This window comes from Piliocolobus tephrosceles, chromosome 9, assembly GCF_002776525.5.
Source record: "Piliocolobus tephrosceles isolate RC106 chromosome 9, ASM277652v3, whole genome shotgun sequence".
NCBI lineage: Eukaryota > Metazoa > Chordata > Mammalia > Primates > Cercopithecidae > Piliocolobus > Piliocolobus tephrosceles.
This window is the reverse complement of record NC_045442.1, coordinates 58,080,610-58,102,953: the sequence shown is the minus strand read 5'-3', so window position 1 is coordinate 58,102,953 and position 22,344 is coordinate 58,080,610. Positions and strand designations below refer to the sequence as shown.

Here is a 22,344-nt window from a genome sequence, read left to right as displayed (position 1 = left end):
TATATAATAAAAAGCATAACTAAGCAGAAAAAGAGAGAAAAAAGCAATCCTGTTCATACTTGAATTTATTCTATCTCATCTGTGAAGTCCCCAACATTCCCCCCAATTCCCTTTTTCTGCCTGGTTCTGCCAGGGACTTTATACTCTTCAATATTGGCAGGTTGGGGATTTTTGTCCGGGAGCAAAATGCATTGAATATTTTAAACTGAAAAGATATTTTAAATTGACTTTAATGAAAACATATTTTATTGTTGGGACAGATAGGTTTGTTTTACTTTTGTTTTGTTGCCATGGGAACTCAAAGAGCACTGAAGTCTGGGTATTCCAATGATTGCAATTTGCTGGTACCACCCTTCCCCCAACTTCATTTTCTGATGGAGATGGTGACACCACGAGGGACCCTCTTTACTGAGAAGAATGACAGTATTACCTCTGAGTGTGGGGAGGGGGAGGAGGGAAAGCAGAGAACTGGCTAGGAGAGACACCCCATGGACCCCCCAAGGACCCCTCGCTCTGGGTTCTGAGAGCCTTGGGCCAGCCTGGCTCTCTAGATGGGTGCTGAGGAGACTTTAATTTCCTTTTCTAATTGTGCAAGTTCACAAAGCAGGGCACCATTTTCATTTCAGTTCCTTTTTTTTTTTTTTTTTTTTCATGTTTTCTTTCCTTTTTTTTCTTTTCTCCCCTTCACTCAACTCAGCAGCTGGCTGGCTGACAGCAGTAAAAAATACATTTCACTTTGCTGGTCAAAGGCCTAACGCCAGAAGCAGGAAATCTGGAATTAAATGTTTCTTGTATCTGGAAAGAGGCATGACTAAGGTAAAACTGAATCCAAACACAAGCCCTGCTTGTTCAAGGCTTCCAGAGAGAGTATATGAGAGTGTGTGAGTGTGTGTGTGTGTGAGAGAGAGAGTGTATGTGTGTGTAAAGGTCAGTTGAGTGTTTTTTCCCTCCCTTCTAAATCATTGAAAGATAATTATAGTGGCTTGCGGGAAAAAAAAGGCTCCTAAAATAAAACAAGCAAGGCAGAAGCTAAAAGGAAGCAAGTAGAAATATGACCAGCTAAGCTTTGAAGAACAGGGCACGGTCTCGCACGGCACACAATTGCTGCTTCATATAGTGATTTCCGTTTGGTGCAATTTTCACTGAATGTTTTTTCAGTTATCCTGTCATGGTACAACACAATTACCCCACAGGATATGATCTTATCATATGATTATTAGAAGTTTTTACAGTACAAGAGGACAAAAGCTATTATAGCTTTCTGAACATTTAAATGTTCAATGTACATGTGGTACCATTAAAAACAGGTTAGCCTTAGATTAGGTCAACATTGCCTTATGTAGAAAGCTGAGTAGGTTTGTATTATACAAAGAATTTAGTAAAACGCACCATGCCTGTGCCTTGAGGATGATTATTTCTCAAATATTTGTAGCACAGCAAAGATTTTATCAGTTTCTAACTGTACAGATAAAAGCAAACATACACTCCAGCCCCCAAGAATTCATTACACAGGAGAAATATTTTCAATGGACTGCAACTCTAAAAATGGGGGTTGGCTTTTAGGTGGGTGGAAGTAATGGGGAAGAGAAGCAATATATTCATTAGAAAATCCAGAGAGATTTTCCCCTTCCTGATCTACATCTAGTCTGGGGATTGAAAGCTGGACAGATAAATGGGCCTTTATTATTATCCAGATTTCACATTTCAGATTAGCAAAATGCTTATTTATGATGCCATTAATGGATCTGAAATAGGTAAGCCATTATGTATTTAAAAATAACATCTTTCCATAGGCATGAGATTTGTAGCAGCATGGGATTTTATTTTTCCCTAGGAATAATACAAGAATAACATTTTCTACCCCAAAGCAGAAACAGTAGGGGGGCCTTTTGCTATCACGGAGATTCTTATTAAATTCAGTCACTGTGAAAAGCAAGATTTTTTTCCCCCTCCTCATTCTTCTTTCTTAAAAAAAAAAAAAGACTTAAAAATCAACCCAAGTTAAAATTAACAAATCAATAGCATTATAACCTTGATTTATTAGCATCTGAGCCACTAAATTATCATTATACATAAAATTGCTGGTTTGAAAAGATTTCGGCTTTGCTAAATCTCAAGTTAAATAATGGTGCTCAGTATACTAGGTTTTTAGATCTGCCTCATCTGATATTATGAAAAATTCAATACATTTCTCTACAGCAGAAGTCAGGGGTCAGCAAATCTATTACTGTAATGTAAGTAATCTGGCAACCTGCCAACTCTTTCTCCCTTTTATTATTATTTTTTTTAAACACTAAGGCAGATAATTTTATATTTACAAAGTCTAAAATCCTCCAGGGCTTTGCCTCTCTTTCTCAACAAAAAGCAGTAGCCTTGCATTAGAGAAGCGTATATCACACATGTCCTCATCATTTGCATTTTGTACAAAAGAAGAAAAGACCCTTCATCTTTATTACACAACATTCCCTTCCCTTCCCTCAGAAGCAGAGGAAAAATAATGTCAAACCTCATCTGAACAAGTAACCACTAATGTCTCCTGTACTGATTAATGCTTGCATGGAATGACCGAACTTTTGGGTCAAAATATTTAGCAAAGAGTACTTAATAGGAAAAATGAGAATCCATCTATTTACAGAGCTTGAAAAATGGTATTACAATAATGTCTGGAACTGATTGAATCCAGAGAGTGGGGGCAAGAAGTGGTGAACCTTTAGGGTTGTATTTGAATCCCAAAGTCACCCCAGTTACTACATAGGCACTTTCATGGTATCAAATCAGTGAGAAATTCCAGACCTAAAGGTTTGCTGGTGTCCTTGGAGCAGAATATTTTCTAGGGGCAGAGGGAAATAACACTGGTGCATGTCAGGTCAAAGATGCCACTACTGGCCAGGTGTGGTGGCTCATGCCTGTAATCCCAGCACTTTGGCAGGCAGATCACTTGGGGTCAGAAGTTCGAGATCAGCCCATCTCTACTAAAAATACAATAATTAGCCAGGCATGGTGGTGCGTGCCTGTAATCCCAGTCACTCGGGAGGCTGAGGAAGGAGAATCTCCTGAACCCTAGTGGCAGAGGTAAAAGTGAGCCAAGATCGTGCCACTGCACTCCAGCCTGGGTGACAGAGTAAGGCTCTGTCTCCAAAAAAAAAAAAAAAAAAAAAAAAAAAAAAAAAAAAAAGGGTACTACTACTCTAATACTATTAGGCTTTTTTTATAGTAACAACGAAATGACATATTGGTTCAACTGGGACTTCAGACCTGATCTCACCCCAAATGGTGTCATTACACCTCTGAGTTGATTCCAGGCTTGATAAATTTCTATGACTTGGCCAGACATTTCCCTTTGCAGCCAGAAACTGAAAATACAACTTCACTGTGAAGTATGGGAAGGAATCTTTCACCAAATATGGAGCCAATAGAAGGTGTGTTTTGCTTTTCTGAAGATGAGGTACACATGCTTGTTACAGTTCCAATAAGCATAGAGAGTTTTTCTAATCTCACACACTGTTCACCTCTCAGGTGCTAGACCATGACAATAAAAGTGGAAGAAGAGCTTTTGGGGGTAGGGAACCAAACCAACAGCCAAAGACACAAATGTGCTATGTAAATGAGCAGAGAAATGAGAATGTTTCCTTGGTGGGCATAACCCTGGTTGAGCACAATAGCTACGGTGATGCTTTGTTCCTGTTCTTTTAACGGCGAAGCTCCATCTGAGAGAGGTGGGAGCCACAGATGAAGATCTCCATTTTATGGTGTGAACTTCAGTGGAGCAGAAAAAACAGTGTGCCGAGTGTGGCAAGCTCTCCCCATAACCCAGAGAGCTGAGAAAGAGGCCTCCAGTGTCACCTCCCAACAGGCAAGCATGTGAACTCAAAGTCTGGGGCACCAAACCACGGACTAAGAAGCCACCCTGACATGAAGAACGAACCTATAGCGGGGCCCATCTGAGCCAACAAAATGGCAGCAGAGTGCAACACAGAGTCTGTGTGAAAGACTAACCCTGCCCAAGTGCTACCAAAGCCAAACTGCCCTACATACTTTAAAAATGAAGTAGGTATAACTAGCATCACCTGTTTTCTATGCGAAGACACCTAAATTGTATGGAGTCCATTATTAACAACGATGAAATATAGTCATGTGTCACCACAAAAGGTCTCTTTTCTGGGAAAATGATCTGCTCACAGCGGCTTCATTACCTACTCAACAAGCAGCAGATGAACAAGAAAACTTTCTGAAGGCTTTAATGCTCTCTCCATTGGCCCCTGGAAGTGGTGGGAGAGTTGTTTCTTAGGCCCACTGATAGGATTCTGATACCTCCCTCGGTGGTCCCAGAGTGTGTATGACCCTAAATGAAAAGAAGAAAGGTATGTGGTACCGAACACAGCAAGGTTATGGCTCGGCTCCCATAAAGGTGTGTCAGTGTGAGAGAGTCAGCTCAAAGATGACAGCTTTCCTGAACTGGAGTTACATGGATTTCAGGGGACTGTGTTAGAATCAAGGTGGGAAGGTAGAGAAACCTCATTCAGGTCATTCATATATGTTGATTAGGCATTACAATATTAACAGCCACCACCATGCATTACGTTCTTATTAATACCAGGCACTCTGAATGCTTTAATTTCAACCATTACAATAAAAGAAATATCTATAGATATATTATTTTATCTCATTTTATGGATGACAAAACTGACGTTCAGAGCTAAATGATTAAGTGACTCGTCAATGGCACACAGCTGTTTAGTGTCACAATTTGAGTTCAGCCACCAAACTGCCTGCCTCTGCTAGTCCAGCTATCTTCATCTCGACAAGCTGGCTGTGCACCTTCATACACAGATGTATCAACACGGAGACGTACCAACACGGAGGAGCTACTGAAAGATCACTCCTGCCTGGGTTAAGTGAATTCCTAGCTCCTAAGGAGTCACCTAAGAAACTAGAGTGAGCATTCTCCTTTTCTCAGAGGCAACAGGCCTATAAAATACATATGTGGCCATTCCACAAAGGGTCAACCTCCTACATCAGAAGAAGCCCTATGGCTTGGGCACTGGGCAACTACTCTTACAATATGCTACAATAACCATGCCATAGCTCTTCAGAAGGTAGTGATACTAGTTGGATCATGCCCAACTTAATATTGGATGGTAAAAGAAACTCGAGAATCATATCCTCCATGAATTCCACCCTCTAGGACTCAGTCCTACCAAGCCCAAGCTTCCCATGGTCTCCCTAATAAAGCTCCTTTGGAGCTTTCTATGATGTCTCCATGCCACATGTAAGAGTGTCTAGACTGATGTTATTCCTATGCCTTTCAAATGACAACCGCACTGAAGAAAGTTGGAATGGACTTAAGGAAGGCTGATGTTATGTTCCCAGCGATTAAAATGCATGCTTGTAACAGTGAACACAGACCATGCATGGTGCCTCGCCCGCTACAATGCCAGCCAGCAACGATTGCAGCAATTACTCTTCTCAATGAAAAGAACCCAGTGACTTCAGAATTGAGTTGTATGGATCCATTTCAAGGGCGGATGAACATTATTTCAAGAATAATAAACCCAATACTGTTTTGTTTTGAGACAGAGTCTCATGTAATCACGGCTTACTGCAGCCTTGACTTTCTGGACTCAGATGATCTTCCCACCTCAACCTCCTGTATAGATGGGACTACAGGTGTGCGTCACCGCACTTGGCTATTTTTTTCTATTTTTAGTAGAGATAGGGTATCACCATGTTGCCCAGGTTGGTCTCAAACTCTTAGGTACAAGCAATCTGCCCACCTCGGCCTCCCAAAGTGCTGGGATTATAGGGTAAGCCACTATGCCCAGCCAACATGGCAGTATTTTCAATGTGATGTGCACCTCACAAATGATGGAAGGCAGTGTCAAAATGTAAAAACAGGCAAACAACTATTGCATTTAAGCCCCATCCATGTTAGGTCCTGCTGGTTCCAGAACTTCTGAAATGTTCAACAATTCTCCCACAACATTTATTATTTTGGTGAAACTTTGTAGTAACTTTACACAAAAACAAAATGTTCCAAGAGGGTTTCAGTGCAAGAGTTAAGAATATACTTTAATGGTAAACAATTACATTCTTCCATCATATGATACTTTTTTTCCCTTTTCTTTTTTGGAAACATGCTTTCTGAATTTTCAATAGTTTCTTTGTGAAGGCATCTGTTACTCACATAATTGAAATGATGTTTGTGCAGTGGCATGCTTGAGAGTACAGTTATTTAATCTTAATGATAAAACCCTGAGGACAGAAAATCCTAAGTAGAAACCTTTTGCTATTTATCAAAAAGAAAAGGGCTAAGACACCCAATCTATTCTCAAATTCAAATTCATGCTTGATGAAAACTATCAATAAGACATGGAACTTGCAAGGTTTCTTAAATACTATAGTTAGGTTCAAAGGGTGGGATGGAGGAAGTAGGATAAAAACAAAAATGAGACAATAAAGGAGCTCAACAAAGAAAAACTGCTGTTTGGCAAGCTTTTTTGGGGGGGGGTCAAACAAAGAACTCGCTGTAGTTTACAGCATGACATACACACTTGATTAGTTTGTGCCTGAGGGTGTTTTTACACTCAACAGTGTAAACTCTAACTTCTATTAATTACAACTTGCATTTAGAGGCAAATTTAAGAATTTTTAAGTAGAGATTTTTTTCAAAGGCTGCTGTTTATTTTTTAAAATAGAAACCAGTTTTTCTACTCCAGGGTCTGGCTAGAGTTTTGTTTTCCTTTTTAAAAGTTTCTTGAAATATCCAGGCATTGGAAAGTTATCAGAGCATTTTAGGCATGCTAAGTGATACAGAGTATGAGGCTCTTGTGTATGAAATTACCTGACTGTCCTTCGGAGAGAAATTCTTTACAGATGACAAGCAGCAGCTACTCTGGGTGTAGGGTGTTTGCATTGACCTGATTCAGAGCCCTGTGAGAACAAGCTTGGTGGGGTGTAGATGGAAGAGAAGCTGTACAACTTCAGTCAACCTAACTCTGGGCAACTTGTTTTCAGTTTCCTGGGCTTCTGGTTGTTGATAAGGGCTAGGATGCCTTCTGTGGGTTTGGGGAGATGAGAGTGGCAGGGTGGCCTTGTTGCAGAGGTAAGCCCAATAGGGGCCACAGGTCAGGACTGCCATGAGAAAGACAGTGTTGGGAAAAGAAATGCAAGTCCATTGACTGGGTAACCTTACCATGGATGAGGATGGGCGGAGTCTACCCACTGCACCTTAGGATAATAGTTCATAGACACTAAGACGATAAACAGCACTACCTGCCTTTGGGGTATGTGACTTGGAAATTCAGCCTTAGGACTTTCCTGACAGCCCCTTTTACCATCTCATTCCCTACCTTTTTATATACATTTTCCAAGGGGGGACTTTGCTCATTTCAGTTGAAAATTCTCTCTTCCTTCTTTGATCCCTGTTGAACTTATTTTTTTTAATTACATAACTAGTTTTTATAGGTGTAGTTTTTTTATTTTTTTGAGACAGAGTCTTGCTCTGTAGCCCAGACTGGAGTGCAGTGGCATGATCTCGGCTCACTGCCACCTCCACATCCCATGTTCAGCCATCCCCTGATTCTCGTGCCTCAGACATCTGAGTAGCCAGGATTACAGGCATGTGCCACCAGCCCCAGCTAATTGTTGTATTTTTTAGTAGAGACGGGTTTTACCATGTTGGCCAGGCTGGTCTCAAACTCCCGGGTCTCAAGTCATCTGCCCACCTCGGCCTCCCAAAGTGCGGGGATTATAGGCATGAGCCACCATGCCCAGTCTACAGACATAGATATAACTCTCTTCCATGTGTGTACAGCCTTTGAGTCAGATCTTGTGATGGGTTGGATAAACCAAGGAACACGGCATCTTCCAGTTCTAATGAGTCGTGGTGGCTCCCTGGGGATGCCATACTCAGAAGGATTCTGAGGCTGAACCTGGGCTCACGGGAAACAGCATCCTGTTCCTTTAGCAATCTCCGCTGTGAATGTGTGACGAGGGTACCTCCTCACTGTTTGCCAGCCAATTCTCAACTCTTTGCTTTACATGTTCTCATTACCCCTGAGAGTGCTCTGCACATAGCAGATGTCCAAAAAACACCGATTGGGTTTTGAGGGCAGCAGTAAATGAAAAAGAAGTAAATCAAATGGCAAATCTATCCTATCCAAGAAAAAGCAACAGGCCAATAGGAGAGGGCTTCTTGCCCATTTCAAATGTAATCTTAGGCGGTGTTGAGACCGACACTGCCCACATCCTGAAAAGTACTACATGCCACATCTGGAGTAGCTTTGCGTATTCTGAGTGACACAAACTGGAGGTGCCTGCATAGAGCAAGCCGAGCTGGTGAAGGTCCATTACTGGCACTCTGAGGCTTGGTTGAATGGAACAGGAAGACCTGAAGTGAAAGAGGAGCTTTGACAAGCTCCTGGAAGCTGATCAGAGCAAAGGGAGAAGATATGTGGGAGCCTCCAAAGGCAAGGCAGGGTCAATGGGAAGCCACAGAGGGCGTTTTGCTCAGCACACGGAAGAGTGTGTAGAGCAGAGTAAGAGCGCCTTGAACCCTGACGCTTCCTTCAGGCCCTCCCACTGCAGGGCGCTGAATCAGAGGCTGGATAGCCTAGTGTCAAGCACAGTTTAGTCTTTGTGGATCTTGTCATCCATATTTCGCCCCTGGGCATGTTTGATTTAGCTTATATAAAATATTTTTTAAAATATAGGAGCCAATGCTTATAAGCTAGGTTATTTCACATTTAAAAATATCTTGAAAACATGGAAGGTCAGGAAGCACACAGATGGCATCTACCTACAGCAATAGTGTGGGCTGGCCCCTTTGGGCTCTCTGGCCCAGGCTGTGCATGCCAGTTTCACACTTTCCAGCCATGGCCCCTATATTCATCTATGCTGCCTGCCTCCATAAGCATCTGAGTTTGTGGCCAAGATGTAGGAGCAGAGCTTCTCCACTGACCTGAGTGAAGGACTAGTTTTCTGAATTTCCCATCTGATGCTGACTGATGCTTTTGTAAACAACCATAAAAATGAATTACTAGAAAATGAAATTCAAAAGGAGGCATACAGAACATGAGCCTCAATTTTTTATTAGCTTCAATGGACATAATGTTATTCTGGCAAATTTCAGTGTAAGTATATCAATGCTTATTTGCAATTGCTGTGCTTAGCTTGTTATGGACTAGTAGCAAACAGTTCATGGACAAGTTAAAAAATCTCATTTGAGTAGCACTGGTCTAGGGAGTTGCTAGGGGTCCTCTTAAATATACACTTCTGAGATGTTGCCTGTGACTTTCTGAATTGTGTATTTATTAACTCCAAGGGTGTCCAAATGAGCAAGAATACATGGAATCATGTCCTTGATGTGCACAGAACTGTAACTCACCTTTCCTTCCCTACTTTTAGCCATGGTATGATTAGGTGGGTTCCTTAGAACCTGATATATTTTTGGTCCTTAACTTAAAGCACATGCTTATCTTATTCAAAACATGAAGCCTCCCACACTCTGCCGTATACCTTCAGAGAAAAAAGGCAGAAGCTCCAGCTATCACTCAATATCTGCCCAAGTACATCTGGCTTGAGTACAGCTCACCTTAAGTCCCTGCAAAGAAAGGTGCCTCAGCCATGCAGGGTGACAGTCTTGTCCAAGGAATGCTTTTGACAAAAGCAAAAGGCTGGATTTGAAATTAGGCATTACGTATGCAAGAAGATGAAGAGTAATTGCTAATTTCCCTCACAAATACATTTGTTTATGATTTTGATTTTCTAAATACTCAAAAATGCACATCATAAAGTACTTTTGCTTTAATGCTCCTTTTAAAATCCCTAATAACAACTTCATGTGCTCCAGAGAAACAGACCACGTAATTTATTCAGGAAAATTAAAACCAGTAATCTAGCATTCTGAGTAAAGATTTTGTTCCCCCTGCATGTACTTTAAAAACATTTTTTAAAAAGGGAAATCTGCATGTGAAAACAAAGCCTTTAAAGTGACTTACTATTCCAGAAAATCAAGCTAAGAAAATTCCATAAAAGTAGCCATTTTCCTTTTTGTTCCTTTACTGATAAAAATAAAGTGAACTGGTTACTTTTAGTTAGACAAGAAAGAAAATGTTCCACTTAGAAAGAATGAGGTGGGTATTTTTCTTTGCATCAAAAGCTACAGTAACTTTATCTATAAATCCTGAGCAAGAAATGTCCAGAATAACCATATTTCATGAGCTTTGCTTAGTTTGAGACATCTATATAGCAACAGCCTTGCGATGGGAAAACATTAATGCTTTTTATATTGGTAATCATCTATAACACGAGCAATTAAGTACAGTACTAATGGACTATGGCCAGGAGCCTGGTACTAATATTAAAAACTGACAGAGATGAATAGGTTTGGAAGCAAAACCAGGCTGACAAAGACATTTTTATGAAGTGCTTGGACCTATTTGATTTAAACCAATCAGAGGCAAGTTTGTACGAGTCAGGCCTTCAGCGACAATGATGTATTCACGAGCATTGTACCATTTCTGCTTTGCCTTAAATAAAAACACCCATTGATTCTTTTCAACAACCCACACTTTCATTATTGCACTCATTAATAAACCAAAAGTGCTCAACTAATATACAAGTAACATTTTACTGAGGAACTGGCTACATTTTTCTTGTTGTAAAATGAAAACGTTTACTGGAAACATGAACCACAGTGCATGAAAAATAAATCAGTGGATAATGCATAGTAGATCACTCACTTCTTCATCTTCTAGGAAAGCAAAGCTGGTGGCAAGGAAATAGGAAAAGGAGCAGTTCTCTTTAGCTAAGTGAAAGGAATGAGAGAACAGAAGAACCCACAGCCTAGTAGGAAGAGCTCTCATCATCCTGATTTGGTTTGGAAGGCTTTACAAAATTCCAAGGGCATTTCCAGACTAGATATTTGCCCACAAAGTCCTGACCATTCTCAACTCATTGGCCCTTCTTGAAAACAGTGTTCCTTCTCCAATCCAGTCATCTCTGTTTTATCTGTTCATGCAACCTATGACTAGCAAGAATGAATGAAATCCACCATAATCATGAAGTTTTGGCCCAGAGCTTCAGTCGCTTCTTGGACATATGGTGCATGTCCTCTGCCCTTCTTTGATAGAACCAATTAAAAAGAGACATCTAGAATGGTAATCCTAGCCTTTTCTCCCCATCACAACACATAGGATTATGGGTGATTCCTTTTGGAGAATGATTGATTCAAGAGTGAGAGAGGCACTATTGTAAATAAAATCAATGATCTTCAAATTTTGGTAGTTAGTGATTGCATCTGATCACAAGGACGTGAGAGGAGTCTAGACGGCAAAAAGGAAATACCAAGGAAAGGTAAAGGACCTTGCTAATCACCCTGGGACAGCTATGCTCCAACAACGTGGTTGGAGGCTCCACACTGCCATTTTTGGTGTCTCCACACATAAAACGGGCTCTGCTTATGGGGTTCCCACTTGGCGGATGGCTTATTGTCTCTCAACTCCAAATTCACCCTTCTGTACTCTGCTTGCTGATGCTAGGAATGGAATTCTGTAAATTACACATCCCTTTTGTCATCTATCTTCCTGTTACTGTTCTGCAAACAGTGGGTCCTGGGAGGCAGGGAGAGAAAAGAAATCTTTCTGTTTCACTTGTTCATATCAGTGTCAACTCAACAATGCCTTAACAGCAGCAGTGGGTTGTAGCCTCTAGTTTCAACAGTCCGCCAACAGTTTCAGCTCGTGTCCTCTGAGGTCTGACAGCAGCCAGGGAGCACCACCTCCTCAGGTTTCAGGCCAGCTCTGCAGTGCTCCTCCTCTGAGCTCCTGAAGCACCAGTGCTGGCTGGGTGACTCCTTCTTACCAGGGACCCAAACCCCAGCTCTGAGGCACATTCTCCAAACTTCTGGGTGGTGACAACCAACCTGTCCTCTCTATTTTCTCACCCTAGAGAACCTACAGTTATTGCCCCTGTGTTAACTCAGTGCCTCACACCAACCCCTGTTTAAGCAACTGCCTATGGTGAAGTCTCTTTGTTGAATATCCAGTGTGGTTTCCATTTTCCTTACTGCACCCTGACTGATACACTGACCAAACAAATTCTGGATTTGGAAAAGTGATAGCATTCTTCAAAAAGTTTAAGACATCTTCAGTCATGTTTCTTAATTGCTAAAGTTTGTGGTATCTCAAAGCTAAAGCTTTCAGGAATCTCCTACTCCAGCAAGAAGTAAATAATCAAAAGTACACAATCTTCCAAAGAATCCTAAGTTTTATTCACATAACTGCTCAATTACACACACACAAACACACACACACACACACAACTATGGGTTCAATCCTTCTCTCCATGCCAAACCTTACCTCTCTCTTTTTTTTTTTTTACCATGCGATACTTTGTAATTAATTAGATTGATATTTTCATTCTTTAGATGAGCTAACAGCTGAGATACAATCCTTTTTCAAGCTTTTATTGCTATCTGCTCCTTTAAGTTTGATGGTTCAGGTGTTGAGGGTATTTGCATATAAAGGAAAGGGATGTCCACTCTCAGAACAGAATCTATTTGAAAACAGGGACTGAGTTTCTAATAGAAATGTTCTGGCCAGGGCGAGGTGGCTCATGCCTGTAATCCCAGCACTTTGGGGGGGCCGAAGTGGGCAGATCATGAGGTCAATAGATTGAGACCATCCTCACCAACATGGTGAAACCCCGTCTCTACTAAAAAGACAAAAATTAGCTGGGCGTGGTAGCACGTGCCTGTAGCCCCAGTTACTCCAGAGGCTGAGGCAGGAGAATCGCTTGAACCCGGGAGGCAGAGGTTGCAGTGAGCCGAGATCATGCCACTGCACTGCAGCCTGGCGGCAGAGCAAGACCGCGTCTCAAAATAAAAAAGTTCTGAATGAAGCCTTGACTCCTTGACTCATAAGTCAAAAACAAGTAGCCTGTGGTTCCTCAGATATTATCTTCGGAACACTCACCTGAGATATCAGTGCTACTTTGTATTAGGACATCAGTGGGAATGGGTGAGTTTTTGTATTAAACACTGACAGAAATAACATATTTTAAAAATTGATGTGTTGTATTGAAAAACAATGGTATAAAGAGTAATAATTTCAACATCTATTATCAATTTTAAAAAATCCTTCTGCATTACAACCCTGACAAGTAAGGCAATCCTTTGGGAATACTTTGTGGCAATTTTTCATGGCGTACTAAACCCAATTCAATTTACTATTACAAAAACATTCTTGTTGAACGGCCATACTAAAGCTGAGTTAAATGCAATACAGATAAAAGTACAATTGAACTTGAAAAAAAAAAAAGACTAAGAATTGATGAGTTAAATGGTACTGCCTGAGGATGGATGTATAAGACCCAAAGGGAAGTGCCAGTTATAAAGAAGTTGGTAATGACCTAAACAAATTAAGTATGGGCTTGAAGCATAGAGGGATAATGCATTAATATGCTAACTGGTCTTTAACGGTGCGAATAACGGAGTCCTAATGCAAAGCGGAAATTCACTTCTGTGGATGCAACATAGTAGGCTAATTTTGCATTACTTCTTGTTTGCATCATCATCATCTTTCTGAAATAGGCTGAAATTATTAGAAAACCAAGCCACACAGAGCTTGGTAAGAAGATTCCGTAGAAGAAAAACACCAGGATGAAATAAAACAACAGATTTGATCTGGGGCCATTTCTCTTACTATAAGAAAGCCTTACTTTTCAATGCTAATATTAGGAGAAGTGCTTACTTTTCAATGTCAACCTCAGAGTAGCATTGCAGATTTTTCAGAAGCTAAAGGTTCTCATGTTAAGTGAGCCTAAGGAGAACATACTGAGTAATCTATGCTTGTTGGGGGGGAAAAAAAGGCATTGTCAGGCAGGTGGTCACATGATAGAACCAAACTAAAAGAACATCTAATTTTAGCCCCTGTAACCAGAGAAAGCCATGTTCCCTAAAAATCACAAGGCGGTATGCAAAGTAAAATGCCAGAGGGAAATTTTCAGTTTCCCAAAAGGTCTTTTAGACTTCCTCGGTCTTATCCTTGACCAGAAGCTCCTTTCAATTAACACAGTTTTAACTAAGCAATTCCATGAAATGGTTTCTTACCTTTCATAATGTCTGCGGGTACAAGTGGCAGCACTGGTGCTCCCAGGATTACCGCCTAATTCATCATAAATATGTTTCCATTGACGGCGGGCTGTTATCTGAAAAAATGGCAATGGGAAATTCAATCTTACATCGTGAGAGATTCACAGTGCCAGGCTTCAATACATATGCAACAGTCAGAAGAGAACAGTCTGTTCTGGAAACCCAGAAACAGAGAAGTCCAAAAGAGTGTATGGGGTGATTTATGGTTTCATAGTGAGATCTCGCTTTCAGTACTTTTCTTTACAATAAAAATTGAATTCTACTTTTGGTTGTGTGTTTTGTCATTCTAAGTGCATTTCATTTAAGACACCTCCCTGGATATCCATGTGGATTTGTCAGGGTCTCATACTCATACCCTGTTCCTTTATGTCATTTGATAGAACATCAAAATAAAATCAGGTTTTAGCTTAACTACATCTTAGTTTAACAGTTTAGATGAATCAACATTAACATTGATTGCCTGAGGCATGTGGAAATGGGGAACCGGGTATAGAGGTAAAAAAGAGTCTTTTCACCAAGCATGCTTTTGTATCTTCTGATTTTTGATCCATGTGATATGTTGCCAATTTAAAAAATAAATAAAATTACTACACAGATTAAATTAAATGATCAAATTGGTTGTGGAATTTATAGTCATCTCAGGCTATAGTTTTATGCCAGCTTCTCTAACCACCAAAACAAAACCAAAATCTGAAACTGTGTATGTTGCAAGCTGTTTATTTTTATTCACTTAGGTCAAGAAAATGAGATATTGATCAAATCATATGAAAACTAACATATTCCACAGTTAAAATGCTAGCTATGTACACTATTGACTTGAGTGAATAAAAACAAACAGCTTGTAATATCCTGAGCTGCACACTATGGTCTTATTTTATTTTTTCCTTTAATTTTATTTTTGTACATAAATTAAGATTTTACAAAATAACAGATGCAAGATCTGGCAAATGATTAATTTGGGGAAACCATGTCATTTACTACATCCATGTAAGTCTAGTATTTCCTTGAAATTTGGAAGACAGAACAAGTTCTGAGTTCCTCATGAACATTTCTCAACAGAGTTATAGGAAAACTCTGTTATCTGAATGTGTAGGGGACAGGGCGTGGCAAAGGTGCCAGTGGAATTTCATACAATCAAGCAGGAGGCTTCTTTTGAAAAATACCTACGAGGCTGCCAGCAGAGTTCACCAAGGGGCTAAAGGCAGCAATCAAAGAAAAAAACATTTAAAAACCTCAACTTGCAACTGGGGCTCTGTAATTGTAAATCTGAGGAGGAGGAGATGGGTGGTTAAATATTATGGGGTAAATGGTACCTTTTCTATTTCAAATGAAAAGAACCCCTTCATTTACATAGGCCCTCCTCAACAGGCCCAAGTAGGACCTCAAGACAGTGTTAGGAGTGCATTATTCCATTTCCCATGAAACATTCTTGAACCAATCAGTTTCAATAGTTCTCACTAGACAGAACCACCTACCAGCAGGTGCAACTGAAAATAAAATCTTCCTTATTTACAGTTTGTTTTAGATTATAAGCAATGGTTTTAACCCCCTTTCAAAACACTCAAAATACGTATTTTGGTAATTATTTTATACGTAGTTACAATCTGCCTCCAACCTTTAAATGATACAATCTTGGGCTCACCTATTTGAGGCCCACATATCAAGGGAGAAGAAATAGGATACCTCCAAGTGCCTGCACGATTCCTCAAAGACCCTAGAATACTGAGGCCCCTTGAAACACACCTCCAGATCCCCCTCACTCAGATGAGACCTGTGGGCCCTGGGGGACACAACAGAGTTAGAAAACAGTCTATGTGTGTCCCCGCAATCACTTAAGAAACCATCACTCTGATCATCCTTTTGTCTCTTGTGTACACTGTCTGTTTTATAAAGGGTTTTCACATCCATGACATCATATAATCCTCCCATAGCCTGTGAGGCAGGTTATAGGAATCTCATTCACAGAAGAAGGGAGATTCAGAGAGGCTGCACACTTGCCCAGTGACACACAGCAGCAGAGCGCCAAAACTACGACCCACATGATTGTCTTCTGGTCTCAAGAGTGGACTTCTTTTCACTGCATAAAGCAGCTTCCACATCAGAATGACGTGAGAATAACCCATGCTTGTAGCAAGTTGGTAACACAGAACACTGGGAGCCTTTTCCTTCAAATGAGGCAGGTAACTATGGGAATCACAGTTACTGCTATGAGTTCTCAACCTTTAGCTTTCAGTCTTTCCCAATGGGGAAATCCAGCTAAGAGGACAGCATCAATCTAAGGTGGTAGGTTGAATTAAATGTTCTGTGGTTTTATTCTCAAAGCATAAAGTTCACCCTGACCACTTGTATCTCTAGTTAGAACAGAAGTTCTGGCTGGGTGTGGTCACCAACGCCTTTAATCCCAGCACTTTGGGAGGCCGAGGCAGGTGGATCACTTGAGGTCTGGAGTTCAAGACCAGCCTGACCAACATGGAGAAACCCCATCTCTACTAAAAATACAAAATTAGCCGGGCGTGGTGGTGCATGCCTGTAATCCCAGCTACTCGGGAGGCTGAGGCAGGAGAATCGCTTGAACCTGGGAGGCGGAGGTTGCTGTGAGCCAAGATCGTGCCACTGCACTCCAGCCTGGGCAACAAGAGCAAAACTCCATCTCAAAAAAAAAAAAAAAGTTCTATATTAAGTTCACCACTGAGTCACAAATCAGTCTCAATTATATCAGAATCCAACCACTCACTCATCCGTTAATTCACCAAAAATTTATTGGACATCGCCCATTTATTAGGCATTGTGCTAACAAATGTTACAGCTGGGACACAGCAATGAAAAGCAGAGCCAGCATGCAACACCACTGTATTCTAGTGGGGGATACCCACAATTGAGAGAACACATATATCAATAAAATAATACAAATTGTGAAAACTGATGAACAAGAGAGCCGGGGATATTTTAGGGTGTGAAACTGACCATGCCTCCCTCCCCATCCTACCATCTAAACGAGGGAATGCCCTGTGACACACTTGTCTATCAGAGAAAAGAAAAGGCCCTTTAGGAATAAATAATGCATTATCACAGGAGGGAAAAATAATCTGTCTCATACTAGGTTTGAAACTGTAGCCACAGGAAGCCAACATCAAGCACCGCTGGGCATTAGTAAGCTGTCTGCAGCAGGCCAGGGGTCTGTGTCAGCCCCCTAGCACTTAGTAAGTTCTGGTGTTTAAAGATAGTTTTTATCAGGGAGGGTCATCTGGAGTGAAGACAGGTCTGGGCCTTCGAGGAAGTGGTTCCTCTGTTTACTGAGCTTCCACTGAATGGCCTGGATGAATTGGGCCATTTTGAGATATTTTCGTTCCACGGGAAAGTCATAAAATGTGCTCTTCACAACTGTTAAATGCTGTTAAGTACACAGGTCTCCTGGGCACAATTCTCTGTTTTTTTGGTCTCTAGATGTAAATCAAACACTAGCCATGGACTCTACAGGAAGAAATGTCTAAATTCTCCCATTGTCCAAACCCATGATGGGTCTCAGAGCCCAATAAGGAGAGAGAACAGGGCATGGTAACATCTCCCAGCTTCATGTAAATCTGCCTTCTGTAGAAACATGCTTCAATGGTGCCTAATTATGCATTTGCTTAAAGTTTTTATTCTGTTGTCCAATGTCCTCTCTGGATGTGGGTAAGTTTTAAAATTCCATCTGGAATAAAACCAACATCTGCCTCCTAGTGTCTAGTACTGAACCCCATTCAGCTGGAAAATTTGATTTAATCAAGGGGCTAGTTTGATCAACTCTCTCACTAAGCCTCAAGCCTCCTGGTTATAATTCGTGTTTCAACCTGACCTTCTATTATATTTGGTTTTTAGGGGAACAGAGAACTTCTGGCTCTTTAGTTGTTTTTTTTAAAAATTTTTTGTGTTGGCTTGTTGTCTTTTTTTTTGAGACGGAGTCTCGCTCTGTCACCCAGGCTGGAGTGCAGTGGCCGGATCTCAGCTCACTGCAAGCTCTGCCTCCCAGGTTTACGCCATTCTCCTGCCTCAGCCTCCCGAGTAGCTGGGACTACAGGTGCACACCACCTCGCCTGGCTGGTTTTTTGTATTTTTTAGTAGAGATGGAATTTCACCGTGTTAGCCAGGATGGTCTCGATCTCCTGACCTCGTGATCCACCCGTCTCGGCCTCCCAAAGTGCTAGGATTACAGGGTTGAGCCACCGTGCCCAGCCTGTTTTTTTTTTTTGAGACAGAGTCCCACTCTGTCGCCCAGGCTGCAGTGCAGTGATGCGATCTCGGCTAACTACAAGCTCCCCTTCCCAGGTTCACACCATTCTCCCACCTCAGCCTCCTGAGTAGCTGGGACTACAGGCGCCCACCACCATGCCCAGCTAATTTTTTTGTATTTTTAGTAGAGATGGGGCTTCACCATGTTAGCCAGGATGGGCTCGATCATCTGACCTCATGATCTGCCCATCTCGGCCTCCCAAAGTGCTGGGATTACAGGCGTGAGCCACCCCACCCACCCTGGCTCTTTGTTTTCTAAAGAAAACAGCCAAATTCATCCACACAGTTATTTCTTTTGGACTGTGCCTTCTCTTCAAGGTCCTCAATTAGATGACAGATTCATAACATCACCATCCACCACTGCTTACCATTTTCAGGCACTATGCCTGTGCAGAGGTATGAAGGTGAAAGGAAGGGATGGAGGGTAGAGTATGAGATGGTATCACAAAAAGAAAGAGATGTCACTACTTTCAAGGGTTCATAATTTAGTGGGACGCATAACTTCATACAATTAACCATAACGCAAGATGAAAAACTGAGCCAACTACATCCAAGTAAAACAAACCAATCTAGGTACATGTGAGATTTAATCTCACTTCGAAGATATTTGAAAGTTATTTCTCCCTAGTGTAGGTAAGACCCAAGAGATTCTGTGAAAAGCACTGTGCACCTACTATGTTCATAACATTTTCATTGCTTATAAACATAGAGGTTTTCAAACTCTCTTTAGAGGCAGGGCGTGGTGACTCATGCCTGTAATTCCAGCACTTTGGGAGGCTGTGATAGGTGGATAATCTGAGGTCAGGAGTTCGAGATCAGCCTGGCAAACATGGTGAAACTTTGTCTCTACTAAAAACACCAAAATTAGCTGGGCATGGTTGTGGGTGCCTGTAAGCCCAGCTACTCAGGAGGCTAAGGCAGGAGAATCACTGGAACACGGGAGGCGGAGGTTGCAGTGTGCCAAGATCATGCCCATTGCACTCCAGCCTGGGCAACACAGAGAAGGACTCTGCCTCAAACAAAACAAAACAAAAACAAACAAAAAAAAACTGTCTTTAGAACCCAGGTAGCGTTTTAAAGGTAGCCTGAAAGTAACTCTCCACACTGCCCACCTGGCCACGAAGACTGATCTGGTGAGTGGAAAAAGAATCTGTCCCTTCCACAGTTTTATTGGATGAAAATATCCTGTCACTTTAAAAAAGTAGAAAATCACTATTTTAACTCAAGACATGCTCTTGGAGCCTTGATTTCTCTATCTTTGAGGCTGCAGGAATGCAATAATGCTGGTATTTTTGCAGTTTGGTGAGGAAATAGGTATCAGAAATCTTTTCAGACTTAAACTCTTGCAATGGCTTAAGAATGTGTAGGAAATACTAAGTCAAAAGAAGAGTTTGCCTGAAAGCAATGTTGCCCGGGCTGTTCTGAGAAACAGCTTTTTCTCAGGACACCTTGAGGGCGGACTGAATTCAAGGAAGATGACTTTCTTTTCCTGGTAGTACTCCAGGAACTGGAGCCTTTCAAAAGTACATGACATCATCTTTGGCCTGGAGAATTTTGAATTTAAGCAAGAGGCTTTGCCTGTCCAGAAAACTAGGGTTAGATTCAGAGGATGTCTTAAAAATGATGTCAAAGCCAGAATTTGATGTCAAAGCCTAATCCTTTCAGCAAGGAAAGAGGCTTCTTCTTCCAGATGAAAAATAATGGCCGTGTCTCACTGGTGGGAAGAGAAAGGGTTGCTAACTGACATTCTTAGAAGGCACCACTGTGTATCACTGTGCCTCCAGGGTAAGATATATTCAAGATCCATTTCTCAACTCTACCTTCTCTCCAGATATTGCCTCTGGCTTGCCATCAAGTGGTTAGCCAAATGGAAATCACTTTAGCAAACCACCGCCATATCCTGGTAATACCCCAAGTTACTCTTCCAGCATTAATTGCTTCACCAGACACTGAAGTGAAGGCCTCTTTAGTTCATCAGCAAAGGTTTATCCAGCTCTGCCTCTTCAATTGTAGGTGATCCATATTCTAACGTTTGGAAGGAAAAGTTAGGTATATTGCAAAGGAAGGCTCCTTGGTGTCAATGAATCAAAATGTCAGAATATTGTTTTGTAGGAAATCAAATCCATTCAATATATTTATGTTCTCTCAACCAGAGGATGAAGAGACACTCCATACATTTCCAGCAAAGGCAGAAGAGATGGAGAGAATTGCATATAGCCATTAGTCAAATGCTATAAAGGCTTACAATGAAACTTCTGCTCTTTTTTTTTTTTTTTTAAATTCAGTTTGATGGTTGTAGAGGACTGAAATGAAATAATCCATAATCCACAATTCAAACCAGAAGGTTTGGAATAGTTTATAACCACAAACAAAAACAAGCCAATTAAGATGACCTCTTTTTGTAAGCAGAAGGGATTCCAGAGAGATGTCTTTATCCAATCACAAGTTAACCGCAGAAGCAATACATCTACAGCTTTTATACTTGCAGTTTTTTACTATTATTGAATATTTACATTATCCATACTTCTTGACTCATCTCCTGAATTCACACATTTTGTTCTCCAGAATCAGATAAAAATCTCAGCTAGTAATTAGTACATCTGGTAAAGCTCATTTTAGATACAAAGAACAGACTAAAAGATGCTACAAATGTTAGACAAAAAACAGACTAAAAGATGCTACGAAACAGACTAAAAGATGCTACAAAAGGCAGGTTATCGGATCCTTTCCCCAAAACGTTGTGTAGGAAGCATTTTAGATTAGAGACTGCTAGGAATGGAAAGCACAAAGAACAATCATTTATAAATCTCTTTCAGTAATGCTACCGAGTCGTGAGACAATTGTGTACCAAATCCTCAGCAAGTCAGAATTTGAAGAAAGCCATGATGAACCCATGCAACTCATTTCATCTCCCAGTGCCTCAGTTTTCTCACTTGTAAAATGAGGCTATGAACTGGGGCACAGCAGGCATTTTTCTTTTTTTTTTTTTTACACAAAGGCCAATTTGAGAAAAATTAATTTGAGAGTACTACAGTTCTACACTTCCCCTCATTAAAAATAAAAATAGTTTACTGAGTTCCAACTTAGACTACCATTTTACCAAATGCAAAAATACTTGTCAGAAACTCTTTGCTGCTCTTGAGCCGAGGAAATATGAGTATTCTAGCCTGCTTCTGTAGTGATGGCATGAAGAAAAATCTTTGATACTTGATTTAGATAGGGGTCACATTCTGAAGCTAAGAGCCATGGGAAACACTCGGCTAAGTGTTACGAATCACTGTTATCACTGGATTTGAATTAACATCACCTGGGCAGCTTAAAAGAAAAGGATTCTCTGTGTCTTGGGCCCATGCCCCAACATGAGAGTTTATATCTTGGGGTGGGGGTCTAAACAACCACTTAAAGTTCCCCGTTAAAAACATGAGCCCTATTCTTGAGTAGCTTTTAGGAGCCACTGACCTAGAAGACTCTAAGATCTCTTTTGAGTTCTCAATGACTACAGGTCTACACTCGTTTCTGATACCAGATCATGTCAAAGATAAGTGTCCTCTAGTAACTCTGTGATGACAACTTAAGCCTTCAGACTTTGGATATTATTTGTACATCTCCTGGACTGACTTCAAAATTCAATGCCCATTGAACATCTCACAGTTTTATTAGTCAAAATATGCCAACAGAAAAATGTATTCTGTACTTATAGGAGGTTCAGAAGCTTAAATGTAGAATGGTGGTGGCAAACTTAAGTATCTGCAGGGCCAATCTACAGCATGAAATATTTAAAAAGAAAGAAAGAAAAAGGATGAAGGAAGGAAAGGAGGAAGGGATGAAGCAGAAATGTCTTTTAAAATTCTGTTCATGACCAGATGGAGAGCAGATGCCAATTTGATCTTCCATATGCCCTAGCCCCAGTGAAAAGGATCAGA

At 41.0% G+C, this 22,344-nt stretch overlaps 1 protein-coding gene across 6 annotated transcripts in view; it reads right to left on the bottom strand.

The window, feature by feature from the left end:
- The window catches only part of ARID5B (AT-rich interaction domain 5B), a 193,387-nt gene that overhangs the window by 13,310 nt on the left and 157,733 nt on the right, over positions 1-22,344 (bottom strand). For all 6 annotated transcript variants that reach the window (XM_023205141.3, XM_023205144.2, XM_023205142.3 and 3 more), the window contains one exon: positions 14,111-14,208. In XM_023205141.3, the coding sequence (XP_023060909.1) occupies positions 14,111-14,208 (98 nt within the window). The remainder of the gene's footprint in view (positions 1-14,110; positions 14,209-22,344) is intronic.